Source organism: Cryptomeria japonica, chromosome 1 (genome assembly GCF_030272615.1).
Source record: "Cryptomeria japonica chromosome 1, Sugi_1.0, whole genome shotgun sequence".
Taxonomy (NCBI): Eukaryota; Viridiplantae; Streptophyta; class Pinopsida; order Cupressales; family Cupressaceae; genus Cryptomeria; species Cryptomeria japonica.
In genome coordinates, this window is record NC_081405.1 from 235,693,019 (window position 1) to 235,716,213 (window position 23,195).

At 38.5% G+C, this 23,195-nt stretch overlaps 1 protein-coding gene across 1 annotated transcript in view; it reads left to right on the forward strand.

Annotated features, from left to right (window-relative positions):
- The window catches only part of LOC131857173 (cell division control protein 6 homolog B-like), a 109,155-nt gene that overhangs the window by 18,812 nt on the left and 67,148 nt on the right, over window positions 1–23,195 (forward strand). Inside the window, exons 6-10 of the mRNA XM_059209358.1 lie at window positions 11,994–12,100; window positions 12,226–12,285; window positions 12,760–12,833; window positions 13,030–13,080; window positions 15,408–15,411. Coding sequence (XP_059065341.1) covers window positions 11,994–12,100; window positions 12,226–12,285; window positions 12,760–12,833; window positions 13,030–13,080; window positions 15,408–15,411 — 296 coding nt within the window. The remainder of the gene's footprint in view (window positions 1–11,993; window positions 12,101–12,225; window positions 12,286–12,759; window positions 12,834–13,029; window positions 13,081–15,407; window positions 15,412–23,195) is intronic.

Genomic DNA, 23,195 nt, shown 5'->3' on the forward strand with positions numbered 1-23,195 from the left:
CCTGCAGTGTTTAACTCAAAGGACATCCCAGTATGGTATAGTAATCGGATACTGGAAAGTGACTCAGAGACTGACTCACATGAATGAGAATTTGATTCTGATGCCCTCCTAAATAGCACAAGGTTAGCAAATGATAAATAACACAAAAGACACGAAACCGTTAGTGTTAGTCAATCAAAAACTAATCTAAAAAGACATACCAAGAGAGACACTAAAAACATGCAAGCATATTTAACTATCAAAGCAAACATGATGAGGCATCTCCAAATACCTCCTAACATGCTCTTAGTTTCTTTCTCCCTTGTTCCTCTCCTCTCCAAGTTCCAAAATAGTGTAGCTCTCAGCAGCTTTTTGCACTATGGATGCTTATGGAGGATTGAGATTATAGTATAGCTCTAAATGTGAAATGAAAAGCTAATACTATGCTATTGATGCTAAAAATGATTTATTTTATCCAAAATAACAAGATATTAGATTGCTTATGCTAAAATGCTCTCTTAAAATGCCTATAGCTTAAATGCATACAAGTTTTCAGGATCTGGATTATGAAGAAATGGTCTCTATTTATAGAAAAAATGGAGCAATGGATGGTTGAGATTGAGCAATCTCAACAAGGGTCAGGATTGAATGATTTCAAATCCATGTGAGGGCTTTCAACCCAATCCCAGGATGACAAGTGTCAATGTGATAGGTTGAGAGGGGAGAGAATAAGCATTAAATGCCTGATATGACTTTGGGAGTTAAAGCCAAGGTTGGTTGAATGAATAAAATCTTTATTCAAAGAATAAAGCTTTTATCCAATGGATAAACTCTTGTGCAAATGTGAAATGGATGAATATGGTCAAAACAATAAATGTTTAGGGGGACAAGTTTGAAATAACCATAAATGGTTATGTAAGAGCCATAAATGGTCATGTAAGAGCCATTAGTGGTCTTGGAAGACTTTGGGGGTTAATTTGTTGAACACACACATCATTAAATGCTTTTCAAAGACTTTGGAGTCTTTAAGAAGTGACTCCATTTTGCTTAGGAATGTGACAATAATTAGGGGATGGATTAGGCTAATTAGGAAGGGTTAGAAGAATCTAGAAGGGGATTAGATTTTGCAAGTGGATTTGGTGGGTGAGGGAAAATAGGATTTTATTAAAATAAAAATTCATTTATTTCAATAAATGTGTGCAAGTTGCATTTGTAGGAAAATGCAAGTGGGGGGGGGGATAATGATTTAAATAAATATTTTATTTAATTTATTTAAAAGAGGAAAAGGAGATTTTAATTAAATAAATAGATTTTATTTATTTAATTGATTTGAATTTGGTTGAATGAATGAATTAAAATAAATTGAATAATTTATTTAATTAATAGAAGAATGTTTGGAGATGAATTAATTAAATATTAATTTAATTAACTGATGGCTAGTGGATTTTTAATCAAATAAATATGAAATATTCATTTAATTAAGCTAGATAGATTTGTGTGACTACAGATTCCATCCAGCTTAATACTTCAGATGAGGAAGACACATCACTACCTCCACTTCGCAAAGACATCCTTGATTTAGTCATGCATCACCTCACCGTAGTAGAAGGAGCCAAACCTGTCAAGCATAAACTTCGCAAGATGCATCCTCATATTGCACTACTAGTCAAAGCAGAACTTAAGAAACTCCTGGATGTTGGTTTCATTCGACCAATTGATTATGCAGATTGGATATCCTATATTGTGCCTGTCGGCAGACCAAATGGGGGCATCCGTATCTGTGCGGACTTCAAAGATTTAAACAAAGCATGTCCTAAGGATGACTTCCCCCTACCAAACATCGACATAATAGTGGACCTAACAGTAGGACATGCCATGCTTTCACTCATGGATGGCTTTTCAGGATACAATCAGATAAAGATTGCACTAGAAGATCAACATACGATGACCTTCACATGTGCATGGGGCACATATTGCTGGAATGTAATGCCTTTCAGTCTCAAGAATGCAGGAGTGACCTATCAACTAGCAATGACCACCATCTTCCATGACATGATGCATACCATAATGGAAGATTATGTTGATGACTTACTGGCAAAATCACTCACACGAGAAGGTCATCTAGACATATTGGAGAAAATCTTTGTCAGACTGGAACAATATCATGTTTGGCTCAACCCAAAGAAATGTGTCTTTGGAGTAACCTCAGGGAAACTTCTAGGATACATTGTCTCAAGTAAAGGTATTGAGGTTGATCCTGCAAAGGTCAAAGCAATCATGGACACGCCACCACCAAAGAACATCAATCAACTAAGGACATTACAAGGACGATTACAATCAATTCGGAGATTCATTGCACAACTGGCAGATAAGTGTCACCCATTTACACACCTGTTACACAAGAACATCCGCTTTCAATGGGATACCAATTGCCAACAAGCATTCCAGATGCTTAAAGACTATCTCATGAATACACCTTTGCTGATTCCACCAGATCCGAGTAGACCTTTACTACTCTATATATCAACAACAAATACAGCATTGGGAGTGCTACTGGCACAACACAATGCAAAAGGGAAAGAGTGTGCTATTTACTGCATCTCTCGCACATTGGTTGGCTATGAACTCAATTACACACCTATTGAGCAAGCTTGCCTAGCAGTAATCTTGGCAGCCACTAAACTGAGGCACTATCTGTTGACACATAAAGTACAGCTAATTGCAAAGATTGATCCACTCAAGTACTTACTTAGTAAAGCAGCATTGACAGGCCGCTTGGCCAAATGGGTGATGATTCTAAGTGAATTTGACATAGAGTATGTGGACCGTAAAGATATCAAAGGACAAGTTATTGCAAATCAGTTGGCCGATGCTCCCCTCATAGGCGATCATCCTCTCATTTCCAATTTTCCAGATGAAGAGATATTCATGATCACAATAGCACAACCATGAAAACTATACTTTGATGGTTCATAGACTAGGCATGGCTCAGGGGCAAGCATTTTGTTTATCACACCTCAAGGTGACAACATCCCGAAGTCTTACAGGCTCACATTTCCATGCACCAACAAAATAGCAGAGTATGAGGCCTTGATCACAGGACTCAGGCTAGCCATACAATGGAAGTTACAAGAACTACAAGTATATGGCGACTCCCAACTGGTCATTCACCAAGCAACTGATGAATATCAAACTAAAGATGACAAACTCATGCCATACAAACAAATGGTGGACAAATTAAAAGCATCATTTACTAGTATCAGCTTTGAGCAGATACCCAGAGATCAGAATCGAGCTGTTGACGCTATGGCTACCATTGCATCTCTCCTAGATCTTCCACAAAATTCAACACACTACAAGTTCTTGGTAGAATAGCTTTGGATCCCCACTTATGATATTCCCAAATCCGAGATGATATGTAGCCTTATCGGTTCTGAATTCCCATGGTACGATGAGTTCTATACCTACCTCTGGGATCACACACTTCCTCCTAACCAATCGAATAACCAACGTAAAACCTTCATTCCCCAAACTGCTCGATATAACATTATTGCTGAAACCCTCTACCGATGCAGTCTTGATGGTACTCTCCTTCGATTCCTGGAATGGGATGAGATAACAAAGGCCTTGGAAGAGGTACATGAAGGAATTTGTGGAACTCATGCAAGCGGTCCGTCACTAGCCAAGAAACTCCTACGCATTGGATACTATTGGCCATCTATGAAAAAAGACTCCTATTACTTTGTCCGAAAATGCAAGAAATACCAAGTTCATGGAGACCTGATACATGCACCGTCACAGGAATTGCAACCAATCACAACACCATGGCCTTTTTGTCAATGGGGACTTGACCTTGTGGGTAAAATTCATCCATCTTCATCCAATGACCACAAATTCATTATTACCGCCATCGAATACTTCACAAAGTTGATCGAAGTTGTTCCACTTACCCAAGTCACCGGCAAGAAGATCACCTCATTCATCCTCAATTACATCATCTACGGGTATGGTGTACCCATGTCCATCATCACAGATAACGGTCTTCCTTTCAAGAATCAGGATGTTCGTGAGCTTTGTGAGAAATTTCACATCCAACACCGCTTTTCCACGCCCTATTACCCACAAGGCAATGGTCAGGCTGAAGCATCAAACAAGAACATATTGAGAATCCTAAAGAAGACAGTCAATGATGCCGGTCGTGATTGGCAGGTTCAATTAAATCTAGCACTATGGGCATATTGAACTAGCATTCAAACCCCTATAGGAGCAACTCCCTACTCACTAGTCTATGGCGCAGAAGTTATCTTACCTATTGAGGTCGAGATACCATCACTACGGGTTTCCTTGCACAATCTTATCAATGATGAGGCATACAGAGTATCACGTCTTAAAGACTTAGAGCTACTTGATGAGAAGCGACAAGCTGCATACTTTCACCCCAAGGCCTATCAGCAACGCATGAGCATAAGTTATAATCATTGGGTTAGACCTCGTACATTCGAGGTAGGTGATCTTGTTCTTCGAGAGAATCCTTGTAACCAACCAAACTACGAACATCAGGGAAAGTTTGAATCAAATTGGCGGGGTCCATATGTTATCATTGTTGTATTTGGGTCTGGGGCATATCAGTTGGCTAATTCAGAAGGAGAACCTCTATCCGATCCGATCAACAACATGCACCTCAAACGGTTTTATACATAAGCTGCATAGAACATCAGGCTCCCATACATACCGGCAAAAACACCAAAAACATTCAAATAAATATCTTGAAGAAAATACAAAAACATGAAAATAGTAAAGAAAAATCATGCATCCAAACGGTGAACAACCACTCTGGTGGCACCTTGGGTAAGTACAATGGTGAAAACCTGGCAAACAGGCGCTACTCGTAAAGGTTATGACTCCATTGTCTTTCAGGTTTGTTGCGATGACATTTATTTCATACACACATCCATCAGTCCAAACCATGGCTTCTTATTGATTTACAATCCAAGATAGTACTTCATGCGTCTTGCATCCCACTTTTTCATAGTCAAGTCTAAATTGGGGGCAATGCCCTTCACCTATTGATGGAAGTGGATTCTACATTATTTTGTGATTCACCGCGTTCTTCATTTCAAAACTATCTCACAATATACCAAAAACATTCAAAACTATCTTACAAAATACCAAAAACATTCAAAAATAAAAAAAAAATAAAAAAATCACAAAATCCAAAAACATCAGAAAACATCGAAAATCAAACAAAAACATGGCAACACATTGTACATACTCATCCGAGCAGATACCAAACAAGCATTAAAAAATACTCGCATGATGATCACTTCTCAAATCGACCAAACAATCGACATCAACACTCAAACTGTCTTCAACAAGGATGCATCCTTCCTTACCAAAACAAAGACAAAATGACATTTTCTTTGACAAGAAAATTCTATTTAAGCTATCAAATACTTGGTTGATTTGTGGGTTATTTATTCATATCAGGTTCCTACAACATTGTTTGTGTATCTTCGGTGCATTATTCCGATGAAGTTCTGGGGCATGTACTAATGGTGTCTACATGGGAAGTTCACTAAGCTACGTGATCATAAGCAAAATAAAGTCATAGATCACTACGACTTGCTGACTACAGTGTATACCTCGACCATATGAGCATGAACCATTACCAAGGATCCATATTCTTTATTCTTTATGTATGATGTATGCTTATAGGTACAATGCTCTTTCTTTGGTTCCTCCTACCTCATCCAAATTGGATAATGGTTTTTGTCTCTTATTACGGTATGAACTTGTCTCAGGATATGATCAGCCCAAGATCAAGGAGGACGATCCAAGTCATGCATGAAAGGAGATGATCCTTGTCTGTTCCGCAAGCAATACTCAGGTTAATTTGACCCATTATATCAAGTTGTTTGTATTAACTTTCTATATCAAAATCCATGTAAGGAATACTCAAGTCATCTTGAATCATTATGTCAAGTTGCTTGTATTTTCTTACAACATTTTAAAGCTCGATGATGAAAAATAACGTGCTATGGATCGTCATTTCATCTCATCTGTTTATATTGCATTCTGTTGCATATCGTCCATCCATTTACTCATTTATTTACATAATTTTGCATGCAAGTGTGAACAAAGTTAAATATGAGCAGTTATGCGAAACTTAAGCAGATTTTGGATACAAATCACGATAGAGTACTCTGATACATCATCACGTGCATCATGCACAGTCTAAAACAACCTTGCATTCATCTATCATCATTCCATCATCATTCTATTACATTTTAGTTGCATTTGCATTATTCTTTAGCCATTCATTAGCGTGCATTTAATATCATTTAGTTACACTTACCACATATAGTTCATTCACTTGCATTAGTATCATTATATCATTTCATTATTACACTCATGACATTTAGATTCACTTACATAAATAATTGTCCTTATTTGCATTTCCTACCATGATTACTCATTACTATACATTCATTTTTAACATCCGTTAGTGATCATCATTTATCATCATTTTCACACTTATGTATCATACATTTGTTTAGGTTTCCATAAATTGCATACATTCATTTATCTATTCATTAGTTAAAGTGCATTCATTCATCCATTTTATCTCACTTAGGATTCATTAAATTGCATTCATTATCCCTCTTAATTGCATTAAGGTGCAGTTATTCATTAAGCATGAGTTGCATTATCATCACATTATCATTTTACTTCATCATATTTTGACATTTAACCATTTTCCATATGCATTCATTTAGAAACCATCATTTAAACATTTGTACTTTACATTTTGTTTATCCACATATACATTCATTTTTAAACCATCTAGATGCATATACATAAATAAATCATTCATTCAAAAGCATTTGCATTAACATCATTACATATCATTATCCCATCCTTGTGTTAATATAAAGAACAAACTACTATCTATACCATCATAAATCATCATTTTATTATGCATACATAAACATCATGACATTTCATACATCCGACATTTTATCCCAAAAAACATCAAAAGCACACATATATCAACTTGCATCCACATGTTAGCATCCAACATCATACAACAATGCATATAGACATCATGTAAGAATAAATCATCATAAACACATGCATATAGGAATCATCTCATAAATAGATACATATAGCAAAGAACAAGTATCCATCTAAGCATAAACTCCAAACATATCAAAATGCATATCATCAAAATATAGGATCTCCTCATATATATCATCTCATGTATCAGAGTACAATGAAGTCTACAAAATCAGCTACCAAGAGCCATCCAAGACGTAGTCCAAAATGACAATATAAATACATGCATGCAAAATGCTCTCTTAGATGCCACTCTGACCAAATGCTGCACCACCATCACCACCTGCTCCCCCACTAGTCCCTGCACCATCTTATCTATCTCTCCGTGGAGGCCCCATCAAACCCCCACTAGCTCCTGCGCCACCTAACCTATCTCTCCATAGAGGACCCATCACACCCCCACTGCTCTGCATCCTTTGAGACCACTTTGATCTAGGCTGCCACATCTATGAATAACTCAGTGCTCACTGACTAGTTGGCACCACCTGCTCATATAAACCCCGCCAATACTCTATCTCATCCTGTGCTTGCCAAACCTCCCTCACCAAAGCCCCCACAGCCGGCCCTTGTCCCGGTACTCCCTCCAAGACCCACACGCTCTCTTACAACTGAAGCACTCTCTCCACCACACCATCCCTTTTCCGTAGCACTACAGTCAGCTTTGACTCTCGTGCAAATAGCTGCACATCTCTAGCTGCAACCTCCGCCTCTAGATCCTCCACCTGTGTCTTGGCTGCTGTAAGTCGAGTCTGCAACTGTAATATCATATGCTCCCAAGGATCTTTGGTGACTCCCTCCCCTGTATCCATAGGTGCCTCACCTGTAGCTCCCTCTCTAGTGGCTCCCTCCCCTCTATCCATCGGTACCTCCCTCTCTCTCATACCTCTCCCACCCAATCTAACTCCTCCCTGCATCAGAGGTCCCTATGATATCCACAATGGCAAATCGCCTCTCCCTCTTTGCTGAACTCGACCACCACCGCCACCTCCACCATCCCCCCCTCCCCCTTCTCCATCACCACCTCCTCGATCACCACCATTCCCTCTCCCTCCTCCATCTACTATAGGTCCTCGACCTCCTCTCCTCCTCCGTCTTCATCCCCTCTCCTCCTCAAAATATGGAATCGACTCTGCTGGATCTGATATCTGAGGAATTAGACGAGCTGCCATATACTGCGTATACTCCTCCGCCACCCTTGCATCTATCATCCTCGGTCGTATATCCCATGGTCTCGCCTGTATCATCCAAAACTCTGCTAAAGCCTGATCATAAGGAAGTACTGCCCCCCATGCGTACCTCTCCCGGACCACCCTGACATACTCCCTCAATCCCCTAGGCAACCCCTGCCACCGTCCAAACTGTCTCAAAACTATGCCCGACAACTGTCTCTCCACATGGTAGGCCGTCCTCCCAATGAGGAATCGGGTTATGAATACATACGACAACGCCTCTGCATCATCCTCCCAAGGCTCACACTCAATATAGGGTCTCCAAATCACTGCATCCAGATCATCCAGTGCCCGTCGCCACCACTCTAACCTCCCCGGGTGGGGCTGAATCATCATACCGCTATACATATACATATATGGCTGGTTGATTGCCCAAAATCTTAGACTCACTGGTCGGGTAACTGGTAGGTGCTCCCATATCCAAATATGCAGCAGCGTAACTCCCACCGCCAATGAGCCCCTCCCTCAGTATACTACCTCATGCAGCTCCTGATATAAGTGTGTTAACATGCACGGTCCCTAGGCAAATTGGGTCCCCTCTGTCATCATTTGCTTGATCACCTGCCCCCAACCAACTGCAAGTCCATGTGATCGTCGATCTAGGCACAGTAGGCTCCCCACGATCCCTGACAAAACTGCTGGTAGTGGCTCATACAATGCAGCGATATCCTCCCAGGCTATCAAACCATCATCAATATAAACATCCTCATTAAAGAATCTCTACATCGATAGGGTCCCCCATGCTCTATCATATGTAACCAGCTCACCTCGAATGAGAATATGTAGGATGCGCCATACATCCTCTAGTGTCACAGTCATCTCCCCTTGCGCCAAGTGAAATGTGGAGGTCTCACTATGCCAACACTCTGCCAATGCTGTTATCAAATCGTGATTCATCCGAATCATAGGCATATGCATCACATTATACAACCCAGTCGTTGCAATGCAATCCACCTTAGCCTCTGTCAGCCGATCACGCAACCCCTGTGTGGTAGGATGTCTCTTGCGCAACTGTAAAACGCGCAGATCCTCCTACACAAGTGCATCAACCATCATTATCAGTTGTTTTGTTTCAAACTTTCTTAAGTTTAAACCTAGATTATCAACAAATACTTTGATCAAGTATCTTCGGGTCTCAACAGGTAAGCAATCATGACACACCTATACTTCAACATACATTTATCCTAATGACCTAAGTCTCATTAGGGCTGCTATGGTTCAAAACAACTCTCACTTCACATCTCCATCCATCCATCATTGGCATCCAGAGATTATTTGTTCAAACACTAGGGCACCTATTTTTCTGCACAAAAGCGCTATTTTGCACACAAAAGTGCTATCTCTTAATAATAGTGCCACTACCCTAACAAAAACACTTAAACAACTCTGCAAAAGCGCTCAAACTACAACAACGCTACAATAACTATACAATAGCGCTGCTTCACATCAATAATACTCAATTAACTCGTCAATAGTGCTAAACCAGCAATAGCGCTCAAACAGCTATACAATAGCGCTACTATTTGCAAAAACACTCAAACGACTGCACAATAGTGCCATTGCGGCACAAAAGCGGTAATTAAATCGACAAAAGCGCCAAAACACAGTTTTAGCACTATTGTCTTGACTCAACTTGGACCTAGTTAAAAATACATCAAAAATGCGCAAAATTCAAAAACTCAAATTCACATACCGCTGGTCCATAGTCATTTGACCGTTGAAATCGTCGAACTCGCTCTAATCGATGCTCTGCTGCGGGTACCGACATCCTGACTACTCCTTGCTCTTCCAAAAAGTCACTATCATAGCTATACTTTCACTATGGTCACAGATGCAAATGAGTTTGTTTTCACCCCCTTCTCCCCGTATAAACCTTTCGCCGTACCCCTAATTTTTCCCCGCTCACCGCCGTGCTCCTCGTAAACTTCTCTAGCCTCCCATTTCTCCGTTTTATCTCCGATTCCTTCTATTTTTCATCGGCATGGCTAACTTCTTCTCTTCTATCACCCTGCCAATTTTCATTCTTTTTCGCGAGATCGCCCGATTTTTCAAAATTCTTCGGCCCATCTCTCGAGGGGGCATACCACCCATTAAATTAACATTTTATTGCGCATTTCTTCACACCTATTATTTTTCTTTCTTTGAAACGACGCGATAAACTGCATCATCTCAAAGAGAGGCAACTGTAGTCACATAAATCTGTCCATTTTAATTAAATGAATATTTCATATTTTTTTGATTAAAAATCCACTAGCCATCAGTTAATTAAATTAATATTTAATTAATTCATCTTCAAACATTCTTCTATTAATTAAATAAATTATTCAATTTATTTTAATTAATTTATTCAAACCAAATTCACAATCAATTAAATGAATAAATCATATTTATTTTATTTAATCCCTTTTTCCTCTTTTAAATAAATTAAATAAAATATTTATTTAAATCATTTATCCCCTCCACTTGCATTTTCCTACAAATGCAACTTGCACACATTTATTGAAATAAATTAATTTTATTTTAATTAAAAATCTTATTTTCTCTCACCCACCAACAATCCTAACCCCCTTCTAGATTTTTCTAAACCCTTCCTAATTAACCTAATCCATCCCCTAATTATTGTCACATTCCTAAGCAACTTGGAGTCACTTCTCAAAGACTTCAAAGTCTTTAAAAAGCATTTAATGCTTTGTGTGTTCAACAATCTAACCTCTAAAGTCTTCCAAAACCACTAATGGCTCTTACATGACCATTAATGGCTCTTACATAACCATTTATGATTAATTCAACTTGCACTCATGTGTCTCCTCAAGCATTTATTTGCTTTGACCATGGTTATCCCTTTTGCCTTTGCACAAGAGTTTATCCATTGGATAAAAGCTTTATTCTTTGAATAAAGAATTTATTCAATCAACCCAACCTTGATCTTAACTCCCAAGTTAACTCTCAGGTCATGTCAAGCATTTAATGCTTATTCCCTCTCCTCTCAACCTATCTCACATTGACACTTGTCATCATGGGATTGGGTTGAAAGCCTTCACATATCATTCAATCCTGACCCTTGTTGAGATTACTCAATCTCAACCATCCATTGCTCCATTTTTCCTATAAATAGAGCCCATTTCTTCATAACCCAGATCCTGAAAACTGGTATGCATCTAAGTTATAGAGAATTTTACAGAGCATTTAACATAAATCACTAATATCTTGTTATTTTGGCCTAAAATAAATCATTTTAGCATCATAGCATCCAATATCAACTTTTATTCACATTTGCATAGCATTTTAGAGTAAACATTCAATCTTGAACCTCCATAAGCATCCATAGTGCAAAAAACTGTTGAGAGCTACACTAGTTTGGAACTTGAAGAGGAGAGGAACAAATGAGAAAGAGCTAAGAGCATGTTAGGAGGCATTTGGAAATGTCTCATTATATTTACTTTCCTAGTTAAATATTCTTTCATGTTTTTGGCGTCTCTTTTGATATGCCTACTTAGATTAGTTTTTGGTTGATTAACATTAACAGTTTCTTGGTTTTTTGTGTGTTATACGACCACAGGTTCTAGTCTAATCTCCCCCCATTTCGCAATGCATCAGTAATTGTTAGGATTGAAGATGTTTTTAAAATGGGGCTTCTTACTAAACTCTTCTATGCTTTCTTATGAAAAGGCTGCTGATTGTTGATGAGATGGATTTTCTAATTAGTAGAGATCAATCAGTTCTGTATGATCTCTTCAGGCTTCCTACTTTCCCAAATTCACAATGTATGCTAATAGGTAAGTTGATCAGGATTTGGGAAAGTGAATCCTTCATTTTAGTTGTTGCTGAAAATAGTTAGATCTTATGTAAAGTTTCTATGGAATTCTTTATATAATTAATACTTTTCTACTTTTTCCTGCAGGAATTTCAACTGCATTTGACTTGACTGATCGGCTTCTTCCCAAGTTGCAATCTCTAAACCGTACGAGCTCTTGATATTTCTATGTATTTTTTATGAAACAACATACACAAATGGAGGGAATTCATAAGTAGTTGGACTTCGATTAACCCACTCAACTTCAATAAGTCGTGGAATTCTTAGAGTAGCAGACATCAAACGTTTAGTTTTGGATTTATCAATCCTTTTAAAGAGCTTTAATTGTGGAATATGTAGTTTTCTTAATTCAACTGTGAATTGTATTAATCTTGTAAATTTTATTGATAAAATGTCAAATCAGGATGAACTGGTTTATTAACAAGGAAATGGTTTTACCATGTCCCACATCTTTGTAGATAATCAGGTGCATGCTATTGTAAACTATGGTAGTTGAACACTGGATTGCCAGCATTAATTAGAGGTTTTCTATCATGAATTATAGTCTGTTGCCTCGTTCTAATATTTAGAGGTGTTTTGTTTTCTGATAACAACTTTATTATTTAATGTATGAATTAGCAGGTGAACCTCTTGTTATGACATTTCGTGCCTATTCAAAAGACCAGATACTTAAGATACTTCAGGAAAGATTGAAGGTAATCTATTGTGATTTGAATTGCTTTGCCTCCTTGCTGCTGATAACTGTTCATATGTATTTTCATCGAAATTTGTCGAGAGTATAGTAAATAATGTTATTGTCATCACATTTTCCATTTAAGAAACATTTTTATGTTATTTTGGGCCAAATCCTTTGAAGCTTCTCCAAGCTTATATATGTCTTGTTGGTTTTAGGGTCTTCCATTTCAAGCTTTTCAACCTCAGGCATTGGAGCTTTGTGCAAGGGTGATTTCTGTTCCCTTTTGGATCAACAATTTATGTCGAAGGATTTTATCTTTTCGATGAAACGAAATAATCTTATGGTGTAATTGTGTCTTTTGTCATTTAAATATACATTTTTTCCACCTTTGTTACATGTAAACAGTAAAAAAATGTAGCCGGGTTAATCAGAAGCCATGCATTCACTCCTAAAGTTAATGAAGAATAAAAGTATGCCTTTGAAGCAGATCAAACATACAGGCTTTGAAGGTTTTCAAAGTAATCAACTACACGGACCTCCATAATATTGGCTGAAAATGCCAAATTACAATGTGAGCAGCAATGATGAAACGACTTCATAATCCTCCTTTCAAGAGTTCCCAATTTTTGTCTTTCAATTATATTCATTAGTTTGATACTTTGATTGTATAAAGTTGAAAAAGGATTTCGATAACTATATTAGGACCGTTTTTATGCTGAAATCTGAGCTGATTTATATAATGAAGGCTCTGTCCAATCCCATCTATTAATGCGTTCTTCACATTCTTATATTTAGGGCAGGTTCATGAATAATGTCAATAATCATAACAGGTCCAATGTCTCCAGAGTAGAGCTTTTTAATATAAGAATTGCTTTCAAACATAATCTGAAGTACTTAATTAGAATTTAAGATGCAGGTGCTTTTGAAGTTCAAGGTGCTTTTTTTTTTCATCAATGCATTTGGTAAATGATTACCTTGGGTTCCTTCATGTTGTTGCTCAAGTCTTCTTGGCTACCCTTGGAATCTGCTCTAATCTACTTGGGAATGATCTTTCGAGTCTGGTTAGTCTTGTATCTTGTAATGTCCCCTAATTGGGAATGCCCTAAATTTGCCCTAATTCTCAATTTCCAAATAGACAAGTGGGTTTAGAGTATACCTTTCCCCAGATTTAAACCATGCAAACAGATTAGAAGCCCCTTACAACAATGATTCCAAAAATCAGATTACAACAATAATCAGAGTATTATAATCAGTAAATTAAATCAGATTTACAGCAATAACTAGATTATCATAATCAGTAAATTCATAGCAGAATTATTATTATTTTTTGATGGGTAATGGGCACTTTTTAAGGTGCCAAACACTATTGCTGTTCAAATCCGCGAGCACACCAGCCCAGTGAAAGTACCAAGCCTGTGAGCATAGCTGCTCAGCAGGGATTTGAACCTTGGTGGCAGTTTCACCAAGCAAGTGTTTTAACTATTGTACTACATGGTTCACCCCTAATTCATAGCAGAACTATTAGGTCAGTCATAAAATATTAAATATCTTTGGAGGACTCAACCATTCGAGAACAAGGGAGGGTGTGACTTTGATGGGGTGTCTTGGACCCTCTACCCTAGGCTGAAGAGCGGATATACCATCCCTCTTGGCCTCATGTGGCCCATCCATATGAAGTGGTCTACCCAGTGAGGTGTCTTGTTGTGAGGTATTCACACATCGCCCCATTGCAAATGGGGACCCCCACTTTTCGCTTTCTAGGATTAGTCCTTTTTGCTTTGTCCTAGGTTGTCTTAGAGTCCTTGCTATTAATCTTTGCATTGAAGAGATAGAATTTCTTGAGTAGCCAGAGAATTCATCAATTCAGGTGGAAAGGGATTGAATGAGGAGTCTTCCCTAGGGTCACTTTTGAAGATTAATTTGACATGGACATTGAAGTGACTCAAGAATTGGAAGTTTGGATGAATAAAGTATAGGCAAGGGGAGAGATTGAACGAAGTGTCTACATAGGGTCATGTCCCTTGATAGAGAAACTTGCCTTAGACCCATCCTTTGCCTCAAGAAAAATAGGGAATTCCTCCCTTGAGCGTTCTTGAAGGGTAAAAGTTAACACGTTTCGTGAAGATTTGGGATACGATCTAGTAGAGTGAAGGAAAGTGAAGGTTTGAGTTTAAGGTTGTTTGAGATCATGTATCTCTCTAAGGACTTAGGGCGAAATTTTACATTTAGCTCCCATACCTTGCCAAGGGTCAAGAGCGAATTTGGAGAGTCTTGTCCTTCATAAGGTCCTAGAGTGAATTTCTTACTTGACCTTGTCCTTCCAAAGGACGGAGAGTGAATTACATTTTGAGTCTTGTCCTTACCAAGGTCTTGGAGCGAAATTCTTATCAAGGACATTGAGCGAAATAACTATCTTGACCTTGTCCTTCTAAAGGACATTGAGCAAAATTTTTCACTTAACCACGTACCTTGCCTCAACTTGGAACGAATCTTTTAGACCTTGTCCTTGGACAGAGCATGAAGCGAGTTTTATTATAGGGCCTGTCCTCCTTAAGGTCATAGAGCGAATTCCATTTTTAAGTCTTGTCCTTAGAAGGGTCTTGGAGTGAAAATTGCCATATAGGTCCTGTCCTTCCAAAGGACATGGAGTGAAATTATCACCATGCCTTGTCCTTGCTGAGGGTCCAGAGTGAACTTGAATATGTATCTTGGAGAAGTCTTGAAGCAAACTTTGTTTAGAATTATGAGCGTACCTTTCCATGGTCCAAGAGCAAACTTTATCATTTGAAGCTATCCTTGCAAGGGACATTGAGCGAGCAACATTATAGGTCTTGTCCTTGGAAAGGACATAGAGCGAATTTTTGTTTTAGGGCCTGCCCTTGCTAGGGATAGAGGGTAAATTTTGTTTTAGGGCCTGTCCTTCCAAAGGACAGAGGGCGAGTTTTGTCTTAGGACTTGTCCTCCCAAAGGATAGAGAGCGAACCTCATTTTGAGTCTTGTCCTTCTTAAGGTGATAGAGCAAAATTGTCATATAGGGCCTGTCCTTGGAAAGGACATAGAGCGAAATGCCTACCTTGAACTTGTCCTTACAAAGGACATAAAGTGAATTGATGTGAAGATGGTGTACCTCCCAAAGGTCATCAAGCGAATTTTTGATATAGGGCTTCTCCTTCTCAAGGACATAGAGCAAAATTATCACCTCGGCCTTGTCCTCCTTAAGGTCCTTGAGCGAATCATGTGTACCTTGCAAGGGACCTAAAGCGAACAAGCATTTTTTGACGCCTAAACTCATTCAAAATTCGAATTGCAAAGGAGATGAAGAGAGTTTGTGTTGAGTCGTCCAGCATGAGGAAGGCAATTTATTGTTTTAGCAAGTTGGCCTTATACCCAAAAGATATGATCTTTACCCTAAGCGCCTATAAAGGAGAAGTTAAAACATTCATCTCAACCATTAATAAGTATATTCTTCTCTCCAAGTGCGAATTTGAGAGTAGACCTACTGAATCTGACCAACAAGACAACAAATTTCTCCAACTAGACATCAAATTTTGTCAGCACATAAGCGAATTTTATCAGAATATAGGTGAGTTGCTGCAGCACAAGGGTGAAATTAGACATTGAAGGTACGGACCTGATGATCAAGGAAGACAAATTCGAGCATTGAAGATGTGGATCTGATGTTTAGGAGGAGCGAATTTATCAAAAGGGAAGCGAATTTCACTATTGAGCTATCCAAATTCACCTAAAGAGCAGCAAATTCATCTTCCACAAGGCAAAATCCCTTCAGCTACAACGAAGTTCCTTGATTATTATCAATACTCTTTTGATCATAAGATCAGAATGAGGAATTAAGTCAAAATGATAGTATGTAAGGGTTATATACCATGTATGTTTGATGCCCAATTGTTTATTTTGCAGGAAACAAGGAGAGAAATCAAATGGGCCAGGTTGAAGGAAGATCAGAACAAGAATCTCAAGGAGAGGATGCCTTCAAGAAGTTTCATCAACATCAAGAACACCTCGAATACATGAAGAAGACTCAAAGTGCTACTAGATCATAAGATGACAAAGGAGAGATCATACAATCATCATAAGGCAGGATATACAAGCAAGGATAGAAGGAATGACTTGACCATGACACGTACTTCCTATAACCACTATGCAAGATCAAGAGGCTTCATCAACAAACTCTAGAGCATCAAGGAAGGATAACCTACATGATGGAAGGATGTTTTACAATCTTAAATTCCCTTTGGGAATCAAAGAATTGAAGTCAGTACGACGAAGAGCTACATTCAATTAGGTGCACCATTCATCAAGTATGTCAAAAATGAAGGACTTAGTTATATGAATAATTCCCATCACTACTACTTTGAGCAAGCTAGATAATATTGAGTATCAAGAGATATCTCTTGATATCTCTTCATGATGATGAATCTATCCAGTCTATAAAGGTGCAAGTTAAAGGTGGCGTCCTAGTCATCATCTTAGTCACCACTCGCCAATCAAAGAAGTTCCACATCAACTCGTCTTGATTCAATGTACCTGACTCACCAGTGATGGCACAAACTTCGAGACACCTTCCCTTGTTATCTATTGGTCATGCCAAAGTGTTGTAATTATCTCATTGGCTAAGGAGAGTTTGTTGTAAAAAACCCTAATTAGGGTTTTCATTGTAAAATCTTAGCCGTTGATAGAGATTTGATCTTGGCTGTTAATTGTAAATGAGAATTTATATAAAGCTCAAACTCTTCATTTGTAAAGGTTAATAGCTAATAGTGAGTTAATATTCAATAGATGGTCTTAAGAGGGTAGAATAGAAGTTAGAGTAGAGTAGGAAGAGAAGGTAAAAATTGTTGCCTAAGTTGTAAATGAACTCCATTTTCATTGAAGTTATGGTGAAGTGTGTTGTTTCTTTACAATGTGCATGGTTTCTTGTTGGATCTTCATGTTAGATGATAAATTAATTAGATTGAATGGAGGAATTTGTTGAATGCATTCATGTGGAGTCTATTTAGTCCATACCACTAGCCTCTTGCTAATTGTAAGTGCGCCTTGTGTGGTCAACTGGAGTGATATGAGCCTAACTTCTAATCGTTATACGTCCATTGCTTATGCGTTAACTTGGATGGTGATCAATGTTTGATGGTATTGATTTGAAAATCTTTGAAATGTCCTTAAAAGATTGCACTCATCTTGCATCAAATTGTTCAAGTTGATGGTGAGACCTCGCTCGGTAGGGTTCCATATAGTCATTCATCTATGTTCTTACATTCTAGGCTTTAGAATAGACCTTTTCAACCCTTTACCTTTTGCCATTTTTTAAAAGTCAAGCTAGTCTAGGACAAGAGCATCACCATATTGCAACATTAGATGACCGAGTGAAGAGGGAAAAATAGATTTGAAAAGTAAACTGATCAAAACATAACGAAATAAACATGCAGAATGCTAAAATATCATAAAAAGACCATTTCAACTTGCTATTTTACCTTCTCCTTCGGATTGAGCTTGATGAAGTGAAGGCGCCCCTTGATAATGCTCCACTTGATGTGCTCCTTTGATTGCTGGATGTGGATGGCTCTCCAATATTGTGCACAAATGATAAGGATGAGATAATCAAGTTGCCAAGATGATTTCCTGGGCTCAAAAGGGCAGCATAAGCTTACTGAATTTCAAGATGTTTTGAATGAAGGGATGGAACCCTATTTTATAGGAAGAGGAGAGGAAAACGGATGGCTAGGATGAATTCGAGATGAAGGGCTAAGATTTACTTGTGAGGTCACACAAGGTCCAAGAGAGGGTGTGGAGACCAAGAAATATGCCTTAAAGGCATTTCGTATCTCCACACTCTACAAGATGCATTGGAGGAATTAAAAATTCTCCAAAAATGGATATTATGGGGATTAGAAGAATAAAAAGGAATTAAAAATTCCTTGGGAGAGGGAAATGCCTAGAGGAATGTAAGATTTCAAAAATCTTACATTCATCTAGAAAAAGAGCATTTAAAGCTAGTGGCTGGATGAAAGGACAAAGAGTTGACTTTGTGGCTAATCATGATGATTAGCCATTAACGACTCATTAGGAGGGGAATTAGAGGAAATGTTAGGTGGGATTTATATTTGTAGGAGAATTTGACTAAAAGAATAATGTTAAGTGAGTTTAGGGAGTTTCTAGAAGAATTTATTAGGTTAATGATGAATTAAGAAGATGATTTGTAGGAATCATGTAGGTTAACTAATTAATTGAAATTAATTAGCTAAGAGGAAGATTTGTGAGGATTTGATTTTTTAGAAGAATAAAGAAAGGGATTGATTTATTAAATAAATCAATCATATGCTATAGTGACTATTAATTATATTTAATTAATATTGAGAAGAATTTTAATTAACATAATTAATTAATTAATTATGTGAGGAATTAAAAAATAATTAAAATAATTATTTTTAAGTGTCTACATTTTGCCCCTCTTTCAAGTGAGGTGTGATGACGCATTGATTCAAAGAATAATCTTGTTTTGATGTTGATATTGGTTTGATAGGATGCCCCGGCTCTTGATTTATAAATTACGGTATGGTGATGCCCCCTCGGGAGATCAATTGAGGTATTTGATATTTGGAGTTTTGCGAAATTGATATCCCGATAGATTTGATTTGATTCGATTGATAAGATCTAGATTCAGTCTGGTTTCAAGAAGAATTCATCCTGTATAAGACAAAGATGATCAAAGTGTCTGGTTTCAGGAAGGATTCATCCTGTATAAGACATGATTGATCACAACGTCTGGTTTCAGAAAGGATTCATCCTGTATAAGACATGATAAGAGCGTCTGGTTTCAGGAAGGATTCATCCTGTATAAGACATGATAAGAGCGTCTGGTTTCAGGAAGGATTCATCCTGTATAAGACATGATCGATCACAACGTCTGGTTTCAGGAAGGATTCATCCTGTATAAGACATGATCGATCACAACGAATGTCTGGTTTCAGGAAGGATTCATCCTGTATAAGACATGATCAGAGCGTTTGGTTTCAAGAAGGATTCATCCTGTATAAGACATGATCAGCTCGTTTGGTTTCAGGAAGGATTCATCCTGTATAAGACACGATCAGATCACAACGTCTGGTTTCAGGAAGGATTCATCCTGTATAAGATGTGATCAGATCACAACGTCTGGTTTCAGGAAGGATTCATCCTGTATAAGACATGATTAGAATCAGAATTGATTATGTGAGGAAAATAAATAAATAAAGGAAGGAAGAAAAATTAGGGTGGAAGGGATAAATGAGGAAGATATATGAAGTAGCCGTGAGGTATTTGGAAAGAAGAATAAGAGATGCGAGACCGCGGAGGAAAATGGGGGCAATTGAGAACTCCATGAGATTATTGAGTTTAGGATTTGATGGAATGATGGTGAGATTTTGTGCACAACAAATGTGGAGAGCCAACCTAGTTTGATGTTTCCTTGAGTGACTTGCACCACTGCTTATAGAAATCAGGATGCTATGAGAAACCCAGGGTGTGGACTGACTCTGTAGACAAACGGGAATTTCTTGCACACAACGATGCAAGTGTTAAGAAACACTAATACAAAGTTGTGGGTTTGTGCAAGGAAACCCTCAAACACACTGATACCTCTTGTATACGAGAAGGTAAGTGTTGATAAACACTAGTACCAGGTCGCCGATTTATACAAGAAGGATCTGAAACATGCCATACTATGAAATATGCCCCAGTATGCACCTATCATAACATACCTGGATATGGAAGGACCCAGGTAGTCGTAAATAGTGGCATTTGTAGAGCAAAAGATGCAAGCCTATATGAAAATAAAAAATAAAAAAATCTAACAAAATCTAACAAGTCTCTTCCTTGCGACCAAATGATACCTCTTGCCAAGAGTAGAACTAAGATGGACTTGGGATTGTTTCTCAAGACTTCTTGAAGCTTATACAGAGGCATGAAAGCTCAGTTTCACTGGGACATTTCTTGTTCATGACTTAGGTGAAGACTCATCATCATACGCATGTTTTATTGGGAGGCGGAAAAGAAGGAATGTTGTGCATGAGTGGGCTAGATGACAGATGATTTGTAGTATTGACCTGATAGACAGTGGATCCGGTTATTTACCTTGGCACCCGCACAGAGGTTTTCACCAGGATACTTGCCCATAGCGCCACGAATTGTTTTTCTTTCTTTTTTCTGATTTTCTCTTCTTTTTTTTTTTTGTTAATTTTTTTTTGTATCATAAGGTGCCTGTTTGCCAGGTTTGCACCAAAGTGACAATTTTTTTAGGATCTTTTTTTTTCTTCATTTTTTTTTTATTATTTTTTTTTTGACAATTTAAGACTTTCTGAGGACTAAGTATAAAACCTTTTGAGGTGCATGATATTCATCGGATCATCCAAAGGATCGCCTTCAGGAGTAGCCAACTAATAAGCTCCTGATCCATATTTCGCTGTGATTACATATGGTCCAAGCCAGTTAGGCTCGAACTTGCCTTTCTTTTCTCGTTCTTGTAGATTTTTCTGATTCTCCATGAGGACAAGATCACCAACTTGGAATTCTCGGGTTCTGACTTTTTTATAATAACTCATGCGCAAACGGTTTTGATATACTCGGAGATGATTCAAGGCCTTAAGGCACCTTTCATCTAACAATTCTAGCTCTTGTAAGCGGGCAATTCTGTATTCTTCCTCTGGTAGGATGTTTTGCAGCGATACCCTTAGAGAGGGGATCTCGATCTCAAGGGGAAGGATAGCTTCAGAACCAAATACTAGGGAATAAGGAGTGGCGCTTGTGGGGGTGCGGTAGGCCCATAATGCAGGATGGATTTGGAGGTGCCAATCACGGCCCGCTTCATTGACTGTCTTTTTGAGGATTTTTATTAGGGTTTTATTAGAAGCCTTAGCTTGGCCATTGCCTTGGGGATAATATGGAGTGGAGAAGCGGTGTTGGATGTTGAATTTTTGGCAGAGTTCTTTGACATCCTAGTTTTTAAATTGTTTACCGTTATCTGTGATGATAACTTTTGGGATGCCATATCGACAGATTAGGTAGTTCAAGATGAATTTGGATATTTGCTTGCCGGTAGTGAAAGTAAGAGGGATAGCCTCTACCCACTTGGTGAAGTATTCGGTGGCGGTGATAATGAATTTATGTCCGTTGGAAGATGAAGGGTGGATTTTCCCAATGAGATTGAGCCCCCACTGCGAGAAGGGCCATGGTGTAATGAATGGCTACAATTCTTGTGACGGTGCATGAATCTTGTCACCATGTTGCTGGCAAGGGATGCATTTCTTCACATAGTTGTATGCATCTTCTTCCATTTTAGGCCAATAGTATCCTATTCTCAAATTTTTTTTAGCCAATGTGAGTCCACTTGAGTGTGCCCCACAGATGCCCTCATGTACTTCGCGTAATGCCCATTCGGCTTCTTGTTTATCTAAACACCTTAGGAGGGAACCATCAAAATGCCTTCTGAACAAGGTGTCTGCAAGGATGGTGTAACGGGCGCATCAGCGGATGAAAGTTTTTTGTTGGGTTTTGGTGAGATGTGGGGGAATGGTGTTGTCTTTGAGGAAAGCGAAGGTTTCTTGGTACCAAGGGGACTCTGGACCAACAAGAACACACACCATTTCAGATTCTGGTAGGTCGTATGTCGGTATAAACAATTGCTCGACCAAGAACTCGCACTTCTGACTATGTGCTGGCATTTGAAGGAGGGAGCCAATGGTGGCCATTGCATCTGCAGCCCTATTGTTTGTTCGTGGGATTTGATCAAACTTGATTGCCGTGAAATGTTGCTTAAGATCTTCAACCATGGTACGGTAGGGAAGGAGTTTATCATCTTTTGTCTGGTATTCATCATTGACTTGTTTTATGACAAGCTGGGAATCGCCATAGACTTGTAATTCCTTTATTTTCCAATGGATAGCCAAGCGTAAACCTGTGATGAGGGCCTCGTATTCTGCTATGTTATTAGTACATGCAAAGGCTATCTTGTATGATTTGGGGATGCCATCTCCTTGTGGTGTGACCAATAATATTCCTGCCCCCGATCCATTTTGAGTGTAGGAGCCATCAAAATACAATTTCCATGTGGAGGATGTGGTAACAGTCATAATGAACTCATCTGGTAATTCTGTGAGAAGAGGATGGTCGCCTGGAAGTGGAGCTTCAGCCAGTTGATCTGCAATGACTTGTCCCTTGATTGCCTTTCTGTCCACATATTCAATGTCAAACTCGCTTAAGAGCATGACCCATTTAGCCGTTCTGCCAATGAGAGCAGCTTTTGACAGGAGATATTTAAGTGGATCAATTTTAGCAATTAATTTTGTCTTGTTGTTTAGCATATAGTGTCGTAGTTTCTGTGTGCTGAATA